Source organism: Mustela nigripes, chromosome 15, assembly GCF_022355385.1.
Source record: "Mustela nigripes isolate SB6536 chromosome 15, MUSNIG.SB6536, whole genome shotgun sequence".
Lineage (NCBI taxonomy): Eukaryota > Metazoa > Chordata > Mammalia > Carnivora > Mustelidae > Mustela > Mustela nigripes.
In genome coordinates, this window is record NC_081571.1 from 24,602,380 (window position 1) to 24,620,964 (window position 18,585).

At 35.2% G+C, this 18,585-nt stretch overlaps 1 protein-coding gene across 4 annotated transcripts in view; it reads right to left on the reverse strand.

Annotated features, from left to right (window-relative positions):
* The window catches only part of FNDC3A (fibronectin type III domain containing 3A), a 178,523-nt gene that overhangs the window by 60,595 nt on the left and 99,343 nt on the right, over nucleotides 1–18,585 (reverse strand). For all 4 annotated transcript variants that reach the window (XM_059378318.1, XM_059378317.1, XM_059378319.1 and 1 more), the window contains 3 exons: nucleotides 9,259–9,496; nucleotides 4,855–5,124; nucleotides 3,238–3,296 (listed from right to left, as the gene is read on the reverse strand). In XM_059378318.1, coding sequence (XP_059234301.1) covers nucleotides 3,238–3,296; nucleotides 4,855–5,124; nucleotides 9,259–9,496 — 567 coding nt within the window. The remainder of the gene's footprint in view (nucleotides 1–3,237; nucleotides 3,297–4,854; nucleotides 5,125–9,258; nucleotides 9,497–18,585) is intronic.

An 18,585-nucleotide genomic window follows, 5' to 3' on the forward strand; every position in this document is an offset into this window, starting at 1 on the left:
TGGTCAAATATTTACAGAGTAAGTGATACATTTAGTTTGGTGCTCTAATGAACAAGAGCATGCAAAAACAACTACATACACACACACACACACACACACACACACAAACACAGATATACACACACACAAGTGCGTGCTTGCGCACACACACCCCTAACCTATACTTCACAGATCACAAGTAATTTAGTAAAGATAAAAACAAAATGAACAACAAAAAAAAGCAAAACAAAACCAACAACATGACTTTTTACTATGACACAGGACTTATTTTACAAAATTACTGGCCAAGAAATTCTTTAAAAGAACTGTTTTAAGATTCATGGCCTGAAAAATAATGCTTTTGATATTATAGACTGTAACAAGTAAATGCTGCTAGTATTAACGATTATTTCATTCAAATACCAATTCTATTAAGGCTTGAAAATTCTTTTTATTAATCTAGTGATATACATTTGGATAGACATAGATTTTGGAAAGCTATTGACTGAATTTCTTATCAAACCTGCTCTTGGGCGCCTGGGTGGCTCAGTGGGTTGGGCCTCTGCCTTCGGCTCAGGTCATGATCCCAGGGTCCTGGGATCGAGCCCCACATCGGGCTCTCTGCTCGGTGGGGAGCCTGCTTCCTCCTCTCTCTCTGCCTGCCTCTCTGCCTACTTGTGATCTGTCTGTCAAGTGAATAATAAAATTAAAAAAAAAAAAAAAAAAGAAAAAAGAACACCTGCTCTTGCTTTAGTTTACTCATCTGTAAGATAGGGAAAAGGGTACACAAAAGGTTGTTCTAGAAATTAAATAATGCATGTTTTCAAAGTACCCTGAACAGAGTCTGACACTAAGTAAACTTGTATTAGCTATTATTATGAAATAATTCTGTGTAGGTTTACATTAATTTACATGTATAAGATTAATTTTTTCAGAGACCTCAGATTAGAACGGAAGAAAACTAAAGCATCCAAATCTATTTAGTGTTGTCCGAAAAAGTAGGACCATAATACTTATTAGATAAGTACTTATTAGGTAAGTACTTATTATTTCAATTTCCTAACATGGTATAAAATTAAAAGATAAGCGTTTGTGGAGAGGGTAGTAAGAGAGTAACAACAACTTTTCTGTTTCCATACAAGAATAAAGCAAAGTATTTTTTTTTTGTAACTTAGCACAAGATATTTTACCATGGTTGTTTTTTTTTGGGGGGGCAGGGAAGAGATAGAAGGTTTTGTTTTGTAAATCAAGAAATATTTTTATCAATGTTTAATAAATGGGCTTATCCTGCCCGAGAAAGCCCAGTCATCTGCTTCCACTGTATCTTGTACTTCTCCTTCCTCCACTGCACTATGTTCCAATAAACATAGTCTATTGGGTCTATCTGGCAAACTTGCCAGGATTATTCCTGCTTTCCCTCTTCCATTCCTTCCAACGTTTTCAACTTTTCTAACTCTTCAGAGGCTCAGAGAAGGTTCTCCTGATTGCTATATTTAATGTAATTCCCCTCTCCTCAGTAATGCATCACATTACCCTATTTCTGTAAAAGCTCTTTTTACTATCACATCTGATTTGGTTTTATATTTGCTTTTTATTTATTGATATATAATAGGATCTCAATAAGTATTTTGATTGGTTGTCATTATGGCAATACTGTGACTGACTGAATGAGCAACTATGCAGCTCTTGAAAGAATAATATGATGACACAGATTGCTAAGGCACAGCACAAAGAAAAAAGCCTGCCATAGAACAAAAGGGTACAGTATGATCCCTTTTTCATAAAAAGACAATAGAAAAAATATATTACAATGGACGAACACATACAAATAAAGTGAAACTGGAAACCCAAACTGTTAGGACTAACTCAGAGGAGTGGGTAACTGGAATTTATTTCTACTCCCTATATTTGTGCATTACTTACATATTTCACCATAAAGGAGTTCACACATAACTAATAAAATAAAAATTTAATCTTAATTACTGGCACATCTATTAGCTTACTTTAAAAATGGAATGAAGTTATAGCTCCTAAAGCAGAGAAAGAAAGATGACCCATCTGAGTAACTGCGACATTTTGGTTTTTCCTTCTATTTTTTTTCCTCTTTCTAAAGTCTTTCCTTTATAAGACTGTAATCATGGTTATCTAAATAATTTGATCAATAGCACTGTTTCCTACAATAGCATCTTTGAATGTTTTTGGTCTTCAAAAATCACATTTTTTTTAAAAAGATTTTTATTTATTTATTTGAGAGAGAGGGACAGTGAGAGAGAGCATGAGAGGCGAGAAGGTCAGAGGGAGAAGCAGACTCCCCATGGAGCTGGGAGACTGATGCAGGACTCGATCACAAGACTCCGGGACTGTGACCTGAGCCGAAGGTGGTTGCTTAACCAACTGAGCCACCCAGGTGCCCCCAAAATCACATTTTTAAATGATTAAAATATTCTGTCTGTAAAAATATCCCAATTTATGAATTCTTTGTTTTATTTTTATTAATATTTGTGCTGCAAAAACCATTTTTGTTTGTGTAGCTTTTTATTAAGACATGAGACCTCATGGTTTCAGAGAAGTTTAATGGGTTTAAAAAAGTTCAATTTGTATGAGTTCTTGAAATTAATCTTTTGTCAAATCTGATGCAAGTATTTTTCCTATTAAGATCTTAGCCTTTACTTAGGTTATTTAAAAAATAAGCAGAAAATTTTATGTAGCCAGGTTTGCTGCCTGCCTTCTGCTGATTTTATTTCTTCTGTTACATGTACACTTACAAAGGGTTGGGAAATACAAACCTCTTCTATAGTAACTGTTTTTGCATCTGGAGTTAACGGAATATATTTTTTATGGAAATCGTGTAGATGATTTTTAAAAACTGGTAATTAGTTGTACCCACACTATTTATTACATCTTTGTTCCAATGATTTTCAATGCCATTCAGCATACATTAAATCCTAGTTTAAAAAATGGACTGAATATTTTGTTTCACTAACAATTCTTTCTTATGTCAGATCTACATTGATCCATTATCAATATCACATTTTTACAGTTTTTCTTTTCTTTTCTTTTTTTTATTTAAGTAATCTCTACACTCAGGTGGGGCTTGAATTTACGACCACAAGATTAAAAGTCATGTGTTCTTCCGACTGAGCCAGTCTGGTGCCCCTGATATAATTAAGTTTTAAGCAAGGCCTGAACTAGAATACACCAAAACCCTATGCGAATAATACTTAATATAAATGTTAAGAAAATACATGCAATACTTACCACTGGCTTGACAATGTTGGACAGAAGTGCTTCAAAAGCTTTAGTTTCTTCATCTTTTTCTAAAAAAGAGAAAGAAAAAAAGATTATTTAAAAAATGAACTTAAATATAATCATCCCTCTCTTTCCACAATATGTCTTCTGAAACTATGTTGGTAAACTGAGATTTTTATTTCCTAATTTTTACTTTAGTTCATATTCAGCAGTTTGTAGTTCTTTAAGATTCTTCTGCTTTAGTTTCTATTTCCACTTTAACTGTGATCCTTAATTATAATGCCACTATATAAATCTGAACCAGTCACTAAGTTTTTCTTATACAAAGTGTATTTTTATTCATAGCTGTAAAAAATACTCTCCAGAATTCTCATTCCCCAATCTCCTACCTCTTAACAGTTAACAAATTAAATGAGTATTTCTTTCTTCCCTCCCCCCAACCTTTTTTTAAAAAAGATTTATTTATTTGAGAGAGAGGGAGTGAACACATGGGGTAGGGTTTAAGAGGCAGATAGAGAGAATCTTCAGCAGACTCCTCGCTGAGTGTGGAGCCTGACATGGGGCTCGATCCCATGACCCCAAGGTCATGACTTGAGCTAAAACCAAGAGTTGGACCCTCAGCTGACTGAGCCACCCAAACACCCAAGTATTTGTGTCTTGGCAGGTCTTAACTGTGGTTCCCAAAATAAGAATGTAATTGACTTGACTATAACTTATATTCAAACTGATAAATCTGTAACTTTATCTTAACTCCTGTAAAATATCAGTACTGAAAAAGATTCATCAGAAGGTCTCAAAAATATGGGAGAACATTTTTGTTAATATAAAGGTTAATGGGCGCCTGGGTGGCTCAGATGGTTAAGTGTCTGCCTTTGACTCAGGTAATGATCCCAGGGTCCTGCGATTGAGTCCCGCATCTAACTCCCTGCTCAGCGGGGTGTCTGCTTCTCACTCCTCCTCTGCTCCCATTGCTTGTGCTCTCTCAAATTCTCTGTCAATAAAAATAAAATCTTTAATATAAATGTTAATGTACTAACCATGAAGCTATTAAAGCAAAAAAATATATTGGTGGGGAATGGAAATTATAAAGAAAAGGAAGTAGTGCTCAGAGTTCATATGGTAGAAGTCACAGGTTAGGGGAAAGGTCCAGGGAAATAAGGGGATTTTAAGAAAAAAGAACTTCTGACAAAAGCAATGAAGAATACTCATTCCTATAGAGTATATAGATTAATTAATGAATGACATAATGAGTTGCTCTCGGGGACTTTATAAATAAAGAAGTTAGCAGAAATAAAGAGTTTTGAAAAAAACCAGCAGAGCCATGTCAAAGGGACCAGAAAAAGAGGAAAATGAATCTGGATGAACTTTACCAGGGTTTTTCTTTGAACGAATTTCTCTTAGGTAGTAAAATTTGCCATTTAGGTGAAATTACTAATCGAGCTTTCACAAATTGTAAAAAGAAGTACCCCAGTAACAATTTAGGTAATAAAACTTCTCACATTTAGGAAGGGTTGTTAAAAATAGTTTATCTGGAGCCTAATGAAATAATTGAAAGAATATACTTTTAGTTGATTAAATAATGATGAAAAGTACCAACAGGAATAGATGAGTATTTTAAATAGTTACCTTCTACTTCTGTATCAATTTGTGCACCACCTTTCCCTTTTCCTGACTTATTCTTTGCTGATCCTACGTTTATACCACTAGCATTCTGCCCTTTTGTAAGCCCGTTATGTTCATTTATGGGAGAAGGGCATTTCTGGGGCGAAGATGGGGGACTGCTCATTTTATCTTTCTGTGTTCCTTGGCGATCCTTTAATTTTTTCTGCAAACGTTCATATGTTTTACTAGATCTTTCATCTCTAAAGTTGGACCTTCCATGTGTAGAGTGAGCATCTAGGAAGAAATAAAAACATTTTAAAACATTATTTACTCCAAATACATTTATGACAAAAGAAAGGAATGGGAAATAAATCTATTATACTGCATAAAACTATTATAAAATATTTCAAAGAATAATTCTGCAAAACAAAGCTATTTCTGTTTCTCCATCTACTGAGAGAACCAAATTTTTTGATTATAATTATATATATCAAATACATTTACAGAGACATTGCTTTTCTTCATCTTTTTCCAATTAACTCTTAACCTCCACAGAAGCAGCTGATTACAACATCATTAAGTTATGATAATCATAATTGAGTTAAGAACTGAAATGAACTGTGCACAGTTCTTTTTCTCTTACTCTTTTGTAATCATCACTTTTAGTATCTCTTTCAACTTCAAACATAAAAAGGAGGCAAACAGAAAACCACCTCCTGCCTAAATTCTCTTATGACTCAACAAAACAAAACAAAACAAAACAGCCCACAAAAACCAAACTGAATTATCACTGAAAAATAGTTATAGGAGTTAATAAAAAGAAATAAGTAGGATTGTTTACTAAGAACAGAGTCTAGGTACAAAACACTGCATCTCTGGATATCAAAAACTCAAGGTTGTGATTTAGAAGAATGTATTTATTATAGAAAGAGTCACACAGCACTATAATAAAATCAATATACTTCATAAATACCGTTACCTGTTCCAGAATTTATTTTTATTTTAAATTTAAAATTTGTAATGAGAAAAATATTTTTTAAAAAGGCTCAAAAATCTCAATAAAAAGTTTTAACTTATTAGTGTTTTAAGAAAACGAATACAGTATTTTTGAAATAGTACTAGAAGGATATGTACAATAATACTAGAATAAAAAACACAGGAATTTGAGTATCTACATATAGAAGAATGAGTCTGGACACCTACCTCACACCATATACAAAAATTAAGATAAATCAAAGACCTAAATGTAGGAGGTAAGACTATTAAGTTCATAGAAGAAAACATAGGTGCCAATTTATATGGTTTTGGTTGAGGTAATAGTTTCTTAGGACCAAAAGCATAAGCTATCCAAGAAAAATCAGATTTCACCAAAATTTTTCTTTTCTGCATTAAAGGATACCATTGAGAAAGTAAAAAGACAATGTAAGAGAAAATACCTGTATATCATATATCTGCTAAGGGACTTGAATCCATATTTTATCAAAACTCTTACAACTTAACAATAAAAAGGCAAATAACCCAACTAGAAAAATGGGTGCAGGATCTGAATAGACATCTCTCCAAAGAAGATACACAAATAGCTAATAAAGCTAATGAAAAGGTGTTCAACATCAGTAATGAGAAATAAGCAAATCAAAACCACAATGAGACACAAGTTCACATTCTCCAGAATGATTAGAATCCAAAGACAGTAACAAGTTTTAGCAAGGATATGGAGAATTTAGAACCCTCACATACTGCTTGTGGGAATGTAAAATGGTGCAGTCACTAGGGAAAACGGTTTTTATGCCTTTTCAATAAGTTAAACATAGAATTACTATACAAGCCAGCAATTCTACTTTTAGGAATCTCTCAGAAGTGAAAACATGTCTACATAAAAACTTGTATCCAACTGTCAAAGCATCATTATTCATTTTTCATAATGGATAAAAAGTAGAAACAACTCAAATGTCCATCAATTAATACATGGATAAACAAAATTATATCCCTATAACGTAATATTTTCAGCCATACAGAGGAATGGAGTACTGATTATGCTAAACTTTTGAACTAAGCCTTAAAAAAATAGCCCAAGTGAAAAAAAGCTAGATATAAAAGCCAACATATTGTATGAACATTTATATTAAATATATAAATATATTATAAAATATATAAATATATATATTGTGCATATATTTATATGAAAGAGCCAGAATCTCCTCTTCATGAAAGCTGCTACTAGTTATAAAACTATCATTATTAGGATCTAGTTGTAGACACTTTGGCTTATAAACTCACACACAGTAGGACTCCTGTCTTTCATCACTGGATAGCTAGTTTTTAGATTTGTACCCCTGTGGATTTATATTTTTCACTTTCCTTCAAAACACTGTGAATCATATCCAAGTATTCTTTTTTTAATTTTTTTTTTATATCCAAGTATTCTAATATCTCCTTCTGAATAACAAGGATTTTAACAACATGAAATAGCAACAGTTATAACATCTAGCTTTTTAAAATAATTTTCTCAAATACCTTTTTAAAAATAAGTCATAATTAACAGTAAAGAAAATAGAAGGATGAGACTGTAATATAAACTCTTGCTACTCAAGTTTTCACTGGACCACTTCAATGAGCCTCACCTGGGAATGCGTCAGAGATGCAAAACCCAGACCTACAGAATCAGTGTGTTACTTGGGCAAGAGAAGTTTGAAAAATATATATGATATATGACATAATATATATTTATTACTTATAGGCTGTGCTGTAGAATTAAAATTCTGTTTTAGAGTTATTCTGTAAGTTTACTAAACATTAATGATAGGTACTGCTAAGAGAGAGTGATGGGTAAGACATTTAGTTGTCAGGAGATGCGTAGTCAAATAAGGGAGAAAGACATATGAATTAAAAAAAAAATCAAATTGTGTTAAGTTCTGTGAAAGAAACAGGTTTCAGTGTGAGAGACTGATAAGGTAAGGTCACAAAGGATCTCTCTGAAAGCTGAAATCAAATGGGAAAAAAAAGGAGCCTTCCACAGAAAAGGAAAAGAGTATTCCTGGCAGAGAGAACATCATGTGCAGGGCACTGAGGCAAAAAGAACTTGGAGGTTTTGAAAAACTGAAGGGGGTAGGGTGGGACAAGTGGAACAAAGCAGTCAGAGGCCACAGGGGATGGCTTTGTGAAGGCCAGTACATTGTAAGCAAGGTCAATTTTGGCCCCCATGGTCATTTGGCAATATCTGGAGATATTTTTAGTTGTCACAACTGGTTGAGGATGGGGGGGTAGGAGTTGTATGCTATTGGCATCTGGTAGGGCATGGCTTCTCCTGAATATCCTACAATGCACAGTTTTATACTGTGAAACACACACTTACCCATTCTCAAATATCAAGAGTATAGACATGGAAAAATCCTGGTCTAGTAGAAGGTTCAGGATTTTATTCTAAATGTAATGAGAAGTTACTGAAATCTTTTAAATATGAGAATGGTTTGACTTATATTTAAAATAATTACTCAGGCTAAGCCTGGACGGCTGGGAGCAAGAATGACAGCAGAAAACCAACTGGAAGGCAGCTGCTGCTGCAGTTATCCTGACAAGAGCTAAGAGTGGACAAGATTTGAGTAGCAGTGGAAAAAAGTAGATAAAATTTGGAAACGTCTGAAAATAAAACTGATACCAGCTGATGTGGGGGTTAAAGAAGGAAGAATAAATTTGATCATGTGGTTTTCACTTGAGCAAACTGAGTAGACAGTTCTACCATGTATCAAGATGAAGATGACAGAAAAGCAGTCTACATAATTGAGATTTATGTTTTAGAAACAATGTAACTGATACGCATGAGGCATTTCAGTGGTTATTAAGAAGTCAGAAACGTTAAGTCTGAAGCTCAGAGGTGAGGTTGTGGCTGGAGACACAAATGTGAGACCTGTCAGTATACAGATGGTATTTAAATACATAGGCAAGAATAAGATAATTATTTGGTGTATGTGTGGTTGTCTATTCTTCCCAGCAATTTAATAACTCCCTGGGGTCCTTGGTTAGGTCTTGTTTCCTCCCCCACATCTCTCCCCAGTCCTTTATAGAACCCAGCAACTTTGGTAAGTGGCATCACAACCTTAAATATTTAACAACAGTATGATTGTTCCTGGCTGAAAAGTTTCCTGAGTCTAGTTGGCAGAAGAGAGAAGAAAAGTTCTTGTCTGAACATGTCCTCACTAAATATTGCTGCACGATATAAGTTATTTTTCCTCTTTGATTTTGATTACTTTTTTGCCTTGAGGGGTAATCATGAGGATGAAATACTTAACATAGTGCTTGGGTCAGAGAACATGATTGTGGTATTGTTACTGTTTGGTCTTTTCTTTTATATAATAGGAGGAAAGCATTTATTGTATATCCAAGTAAAGACGAACTAACTCCACAAGACAGGAATATTTTTAGATGTCTTACCTACATCTCCATATACTTGTGAAGATTGATACTGTGGCAAATACTGTGTTGCCATGTCTCCAGCTCCAGTCACTGGTGAGTACATATGGCGTGGTGGAGGGGGGATCATGGTTGGGACAGGAATGAAACCAGGCAGAGGAGGATGTGGGGAACGGTGTATGACTGTGTGACTACCCGGATGAAACTCTGGTGCCTGAGGAACCACAACAACTCTTCGAACACCATTGTCTTCAATAACCTACAAAATGAACATTAAACATTTCTTCCATAAGATTTAAGCAATCTTTTGATATAGGTTAGAGTAAGAATTTTTATACCATTAGAAGTTAATTAAGAAATTTTACAGAATATGATTAAATACACTAAGTACATATACATAACATACATACTGAACATGAAGTAGTTTTTCTTATACAATGCAATATAAATCTTAAATCAATGATGAGATTAGCTAAATAATAATAAAAACAATGAGCTACGATATTAGGTATTTACTTTTGTGTTATGTGCATTTACTGATGCATTAAAAATGAAGGGAGATTCAAAGGAATTTTTGGTTTTGACACAATGGGGGGGCGCCTGGGTGGCTCAGTCAGTTAAGCAGCTGCCTTGGGCTCAAGTCACATTCTCAAGAGTCCTGAGATTGAGCCCTGCAATATGTCTGGCTCCCTGCTCAGTGGGGAGTCTGCTTCTCCCCTCTCTCTGCCCCTTGCCCTGCTTCTGCACTCATGCTCTCGCTGTCTCTCAAATAAATAAATAAAATCTTATACACACACACACACACACACACACACACACACACAGACAATAGGGTCAGGAATTAATTTGCTTCCCCAACTATGGATGGGGGTTGGGAGATATAAGCTATAGAAAGAACACAAACTGTGAAGTAGAAATGGGGAAAAAACTGGATCCAGATTTCTAAGATCAACTATATACTGCATTTAGGAACAAAATTCTTGCAAACATTACCAGGACAATTTTAACAGCTAAAGATCTTTTCAAGGGAGACTAACACCTAATATATTAATTCCCAGTTAAGTATCTGTGGCTTTCAATTTTAGAAATTACACATTTTTAAAAAGTTTTTATTTTAATTCCAGTTGGTTAACATACAGTGTAATATTATATTCTGGTGTAAAATAATAGTGTTTCAACACTTCCATACATCCAATGCTCACTACAACACATGTACTCCTAACCCCACCGCTTGTTTAACCCATCCCCCTTACCCAACTCCCCTAACCATCAGTGTGTTCTCCATAATGATCTGAGATAATTCTTGGTTGGCCTCTCTGTTCCTTTTTTCTATTTGCTCATTTGTTTAATTCCACGTATGAGTGAAGGCATATAGCATTTGTCTTTCCCTTACTTATTTCACTCAGTATAATACTCCAGCTCCATCCACATCATTGCAAATGGCAAGATTTCATTCATTTTTATGGTTGAGTAATATTCCATTGTATACATATATAAAATCTTTTTGTCTCTCAGATCTAGGATTAGGGTTCAGTTTGAGACAGAATAATAGTTAGGGTTAGGGACCATGTGAGGGTATGTGCTTAACCCTAACCCCTAACCCTAACCCTAAAATTATCCCTCTGGAGAGGTCTCTGAACTGCAGGGTAATAGGCACATACCCTCACACGGTCCCTAAACCTAACCGTTATTCTAGCCCTGAACTGAATCCTAGATATTATATATTTTTAAATAGGGGTTACACTGCAGAAAAGGATTTTTTTTTTTTTAAGATTTTATTTTTATTTGTTTGTCAGAGAGAGAGCGAGAGTGTGCGCGCATAGGCAGGCAAAGTGGCAGGCAGAGGCAGAGGGAGAAGCAGGCTCCCTGCCAAGCAAGGAGCCCAATGTGGGACTTGATCCCACGACACTGGGATCATGACCTGAGCCAAAGGCAGCCACTTAACAGACTGAGACACCTAGGCGTACCAAGAAAAGGAATTCTCAAAATGATAGATTTATACCCTTTCAATCTCACTGGAGCTGCCAGGACATACAGGAAAGCCCAATAGGATATAGGAGTTTATCTCAAAATTAGGAATCCCTCTATTAAAATAGGGCCCTTAAACTTTAAGACTTAAAAGATTACTCTCCAGGTATAATAAATGACTAATAATACCTTTCTCTTAAGGAAAAAGAAAACTATTAAAATATAAAGTGCTAACTTAGAGGCAAATCCTGCTATATTCAGGAAGAACAAGTTTTACTATTCTTAAAAACAGCGAAATTTGGGGGTGCCCACCTGGCTCAGCTGGAAAAACATGCAACTCTTGATCTCGCAGTTGTGAGTTCAAGCCCCATATTGGGGATAGCGATTACATAAATAAATAAACTTATAAAAATGGAATAGCAAGTTTTGTATATAAACATATACATGCTTGGTAGTTATATTAGAAAACACACTTATTTAGGAACAAATAAGCCTAAATTAAAAATCAATGATTATTGCTTTAGAAAGATTATAATTACTATTAAACACCCCATTAAACTATCCTTACCTGTTGGGAGTATGAGACGAACTGTCTATACTAGAAGACCAAATGAATTCAGTTTTTTATATACTAGCTCTAGAGCTATAATGTATAATTCTTGCTTCCAGCAAAATAAATGCCTCATGTTTTGCCTTTCTTCCCATTTAATTCAGTTCTGAATTCAAGCCTCAGACAAATACATGTAATTGGCAGAAATGAAATATATGGAGCCCTAGCTGGAGAAAGTCTGGAAACTACAGATTTTCAGCCTTTAACCCACAGAGGGGACATTAGGAGGAGTCTGGAATGGATTTTTAGCAAGCCAAACTACAGTGTCTGACACAATATACTACTTTCATCTTTATCAACTCTCCAGCTCACTAATCTTAAATGACTCCCATTTCTGATAAGATTGTCCATATTCTCTGACCTGGTTTTCAGTCTTGTTCCAACTTATCTTCTTAAATGTATTTTTTTCCTTTACCAAATCCTGAGCCCTTAACTCCAGCCAGGCTGGTATACTAAAGACCTGTCTTCATACAAACCTATACATTTCCATATCTTGGACTTCTGTTTATGACATCTTTCTTTTCATTTCGCCTCCCCTTAATATACAACTATGCAAATACCATCTATCCTTCCATATCTAGTTCTAACTTTACCTTCTCCGCTCATTTAAAAAAAAGACAAAAACATTGGTAATCTAGGTGAGAAAAAGTGTTAGTGATGTCTTTGTGGGGCACACTTACTATAAAGGCAGTGAATACAAAAAGAAGAGTCAATTATTTAGTATGTTGCCAGCAGATAAGTATGGGGAAAAAAAACAACAACAGGTGAGCGGGATCAGAAGCATTGTGGGAGTGTGACAGGTTGCAGTGTAAAACAGAGTGACCAGGATAGGCCTTATTAGCAAAATGAAATTTGAGCAGACTTAAGTAACTGAATGAATTATTCATGTAAAAATCTGGAAGAGTGTTCTGGGCAGAGAAAACAGAACAAAGTCCCTAACAAATAAAAGTAGTTTTAGAAGGAAGCCAATGTGCCTGGTTCAGTATAAGGAAGAAGGGTAAGTAGAAGCAGGTAAGGTCAAAGAGATAAAGGGAGTGGCAGATTAGGAAGGACCATATGAGCTATCAATAAGCACCTAAACTTCAGCATTTACATCAGTGAAAGGAGGAACCACCAAAGAGTTTTGGGCAGAAAAGTGATGTCACTGGTGCCCAGCCACGGGCCTATCAGACATTTGGCAGTACCTAGGGACATTTTTGGTTGTCACAACTGGGAGTGGGTATTACCAGCATCTACTGGGTAGAGAGGTCAGGGAAGCTGCTAGCTACCTACAACACAGAGGACAATTTCTTACAACAAAAATTACTGGGCCTAAAATGTCTGTAGTGCTGAGGTTGAGAAATTCTGACATAACCTTATACTTACTAGGATTACTTTGGTTGCTGAGTTGAGAACAGATTGTAGGACAAGGGAACAACAACAACAGAAAAACCAGAAAGTTATTGTAGTATCTCCGCAAGAAATGGTGGTGGCTTGGACCAGGGTGATAAAAAAAGGTTCACATTCTCCATATATTTAAAGGTAGAACAAGATTAGCTGATGATGCCCCTGGAGAAGTTAGAAGAAGTAGTTATGGAAGGATGGTGTTCTATCAACTGTGAAGGGGGAAGGCTGTGAAGGCAGAATAAGTTATTTCAGGGGGAAAGACCTGAATTTTTAGGTTTTAGACATGTGAATTTAGTTAAGTCTGTAAGACATTTAAGTGGAAACGTTGAGTAAGCAGTTAGATATACTAGCCTGAAGTTCTGAAAAGATTGGAAAAGGACAACCAAGTAAAGTAGGAAGACTAAGAAGAGTGTGGAGTCTGGAAGTTCAGTAAAATGTATAAAGGAAGAAGGATCACTTTTGTCAAATACTGCTGAAAGGTCAAATAAGATGAAGATGAAGAACTGACCACTGGATTTAGCAATGTGGAAGTTACTGTGACTTTGATGAGAACAGTTTTGCTGTAATCATAGGGGCAAACCCTAACTGAAGTGGGTTTGGAGAGGAAAGTGGGGAGCAGAAATAGAGAGCTAAAAGCCCAATTTAGGCAAGTATTCCTGCAGAGGGGAATATGGAACTAAGGTGGTGGCTGGTAGCAGTGGAGTAAAGAAACTAAAAAATGTGTTGTTTTTTTGTGAGAACAATGACAATGCTGATAGAATGAGAGCGACCCATCAGACAGTAAGAAATTGATGATGTAGAAGACAGAGAGAAAAATGCAGGCGAAAGGGAATGGGATCCAAGACTCTACTGGGGGGACTGGGTCTAGAGAGAAGCAGGAAAGTCTGTCTCCATTCTAGATGAAAAGTAAGAGTGGTGAGTTGAGATGAGATGGCAAAGCACATAACCCAGATGCTGGTAGAGATTCTGGGGCTAAGGGTCTGTGGAAGGTTTCTTTTGATTGCTTTCCATGAACCCTATCCTGGGCACCACAATATTAATGACCTCTCCTTCCTATCATTTCTATTACATTTATTCTGTATCACTTGTTAGGTATTCATAACACTGTAGTATTTGTTAACTTTTAAAATGCATAGGCCTTACCCTACAACTTAACTCTTAAGTTCCTAAAGGGACATGTATTAACTTTTTAATCCTCATTAACAATATTACAAATAGGTAGCATTATTATCTCCATTTTTCAGATGGGGAAACTGAAGCATGCAGATGTTAAGTAACTTGCTAAGGTCACATAAGCAGTAAATGGAGAGCTAATATTTGAACTCTTGCACTTTGGCCTTAATTCCATGTCTATCCAGAGGTACCTGTTCTCTAGTGTCTTTTAAAAAAAAATTAATTTTATTTTTTCAGTGTTCCAAGATTCATTGTTTAATGTACCACACCCAGTGCTCCATGCAATATGTGCTCTCCTTAATACCCACCACCAAGCTCATTACCAATCCCCCCCACCCACATCCCTTCCCAAATCCTCAGTTTGTTTTCTCAGAGTCCACAGTCTCTCAGGGTTCAACTCCCCCTCCAATTTCCCCCAATTCATTTTTCCTTTCCTTCTCCTATGTCCTCCATGTTATTCCTTATGTTCCACAAGTAAACGAAACTGTATGATAACTGACTTTCTCTGCTTGACTTATTTTGCTTAGCATAGTCCTCTCCAGATTTTAGTGTCTTTTTAAATGTCACAACATAAGCAAGATCTCACTGGTTAAAAAGAAACAGCTAAATTATTTATGAAATTAAAACCACTTTTCTACTGAAAAAGAACATTTAAAATATAAAGATAAGCCAGGAGAAGGAAGAACGGGAAGTTATTTTTTATTAGGTACAGAGTTTCAGTTTTGCAAAAAATAGAGTTCTGTAGATGGATGGTAGTGAAGGTAGTACAACAGTGAATACCTTTAATGACATTAAACTGTACATTTAAAGTTACAATGGTAAATTTTTTGTTATGTATATTTTATCACAATTTAAAAAAAGAAATCGAGGAAACATAAGAAAGAAAAAAAGGGCCAGATCAGGACCAAGAATGTGGAGAACTGAACCACTTCAAGTAACCTTCTGAGAAGCCAGGAGTGAAGATGGGGGCCTCAAAACTATCCGCTAAGTCCAGGTGCTGACAAATGGCTAACCATGCAGGCAATGAATTTTATACTAACAGCGTACACCAATGGTGATGATTAAAATAGAATCAGTAAGTTGTGAAAAGAAAAGATAAAATTTAATCCAAATTAGTCTATGTTAAAAAAATTAAAACAAAGGAAAGACAGTAAAATAGAATTAAATAGGGCTATCAGCATCAATCCGACTACCTACCCACATATGGCACACAATTTCTAACTTGGCAAAGCCCTATTTTTTCCTTTACGAAACACAGACATAATTAAAAGGGGCTACAGAAAGAGGAATTTGTGTTTATATTTTCTATTGTGTGTCTGTTCTCCACCAGAATATACATCCCATGACAAATCTGTTCTGCTTCCTATTTTCTTCCCAACACCTGAAACAACTCCTAGCATAGGGCAGATGCTCAAAGAAAACTGCTGAATCAATGATACAACCAGTAATAAATGTATTCCATTAGTTCTACTAGAATGCCACATAATTTCCCCCCTTTTAACACCATATTATTTAAATTCTGTGATTTCCTCAATTCTTACAACCTTTGCTTCTGCCTAACTTTTAGCAATCTACTTCTTTTTTTTTTTTTAAAGATTATATTTATTTATTTGAGAGAGAGACTACTAAATAATAATATAGCTACTAAATAATAATATAGGTATTTCTGGCCATTCATTCAACAGATATTTATTTTATATTTACAACTGTACATACACACACAACAATGCCCATGTCTTTTGGCAGCATTACTGCTGCCGAAATTTTGACAGAAAAGACTGAGATCAGACTGGTATGTAGAATCTCTGAAAAACGTACTGACCTCATTGCTGTGTGCTGACATAAAGGCAAAGTGAAATACCAAGTCCAGCTCAAAGGAGTAATCTCAGACTTTTCCTGAAGTTGATCTAGCTCCCTTCCCCACATTATGAGATCTACAATCCCCTTCCTGTTAGGTACCCTCTCATCACCATAACAACCCACATTCCATAAAAAAACAGGGGAGCCATTAAAGAGAGGCAGAAGGACAGAACTTTTGATGCTGCTTTTTAGGTGTCCCATTCAGGTAGTCTCTAATCTTTTCTTGTTAAGTCATTAATTTCATCACTAAAATATGAAGTGTTATTCTGTGCTGCAATGTTCTTAGAGACTGTAAGTTAGTATTATTTGCCAGTAAATTAAGTTCCTTCTACTCCTATCACCATTTGCTTTCTGTGTTTTACAGTTTTTGTTTTCCCATTTGGTAACTTAGTTCATTTGGTACATATTCCTGCTTCTATTGAAGCAGGTCAATCTCTCACAAACCTCCCTTTCTTTTTAAACTACAAAAGTACAGATCATTAAGGCTACATCTAAAATTATGTTTGTAATTTTGTAGTTAAAGGCTACAGGGATATTTATTATATGTTTACAGAGAGTACCTTTAGGTTACAAACATTCAATGTAATTTTTTTCCTACCCTTTCCACGTTTTCTACATACTCATGATTAGAAAAATATGCAACTATATTTAAAGTACACAAGTATATTTGTTCTTTACCAAAAAAATATTTTTTTCCACTGGCTTGTTTGCAAAATTAGCATTCCTTTATGTTTAAGCATCTAATGAACAAGTTTTTCTTTCTGCATATCATTTAAACTAGCTTTAAGTCTATCATACTGGACAGTAACTTTCAGAGTTTCATGGTTAATAAAAAATTGCTTCTTAAAAAATAATGATTTCTAAAAATGATGATTCATTTTCTAATTCAACAATAAAAGTTATGTAACCAAAAAATTAAGTCTATTTTTAAAAAAGATTATTATTTATTTATTTGACAGAGAGAGAGAGAGAGAGATCCCAAGCAGGCAGAGAGGGAGGCAAAGAGAGAGAGGAGGAAGCAGGCTCCCCTGCTGAGCAGAGAGCCCAATGCGGGGCGGGATCCCAGGACCCTGGGATCATGATCCAAGCAGAGGGCAGAGGCTTTAACCCACTGAGCCACCCAGGCACCCCAAATTAAGTCTATTTTAAGAGCTATTTTTGTTCACTAGTGGTAAAGGAGGGAAACTGTCCTTAGGAACTCTACCCTTTTGATGGCAAGTGCATTTTACATCTTTATAAAGTAACCTTCTCTTCAAAACTTAAGGTCAACAGAATAAAATCATCCAGGTTCCCTCCCATTACTTTTGACAAGAATGCTAAAATACAGAGCAATAAAGTATAAATATTGTAAAACAAACAATATTGCAGAACTCTGAATAAGTTCACAAAGGAAGTATAATACAATACTAGCAATTTTAATATTAACAGAGGATCTGGATTTTACAAATCTTAAATAAGAAAAACAATTATTCCTTTAAAGTTACTGATACCCTGTCCTTGTCTAATATTACTCTTAAAATGAAGTTAAGTATATGTACGAGTTAATGATGAGTTAGTATCTGAAGTGGTTCTAAACTTAATAGGACATGCCATTGGTATAAACATTACAAATTTGAAGGTTGATATATCCTAGGTAAATCATGACTTTTTTCATATTTTTCTCCTAAAAGTACTTTCATTAAATCTCGATCTGAATCTTAAATTAAGATCTTTGGGATCTTTCACTTTTCTGCCCCACTATTCTCTTAGGTACATATTACTATTTCCTCAGTGATAGAGCTAAATAGTCCCAAAACTGGATTTTTATTTCTGCCATATTTGCTTGCCTGATCTAACTTTTTAGGATGCATAAATTTGCTGAATCCACGGACTTATTATGTAATAATATGGCAAAAATATTATGTGACCTCCACCTATGCCCCTTAGATCACTGCTTTTCACAGTGATCTAAGATACACATTCATATACATGGCAAGAAAGAGAGGTGAGGAGCCACAAGGGGAGATAAGTACATTAAAGTCTAAAGGAAGACCATGGATGATAGGTATTCATGAGTTTAGTATTTGTGCTATGTATGCAGCGGTTGAACTCACGACCTTGAGCCAAGTCTTCTCTCTATTGAGAGAAATACCACCTGTACTTTATTATAGTCTCCTATATGTCTTAGCATTTGGCTCAACTCCCAGCTTCTAGATTTGCTAAGATAATTAATGTTTCCTTATATGTCAAGTTTTGGACAATGATTAAGTGCTTAGCTGTGCCCAGAACCTGATTCTTAAGTATTTTCTAAATTAGAAATTGTGTATGCTAGAAATGGTGGGTTATTTCCACAATGATGTCAAAATGCTAGA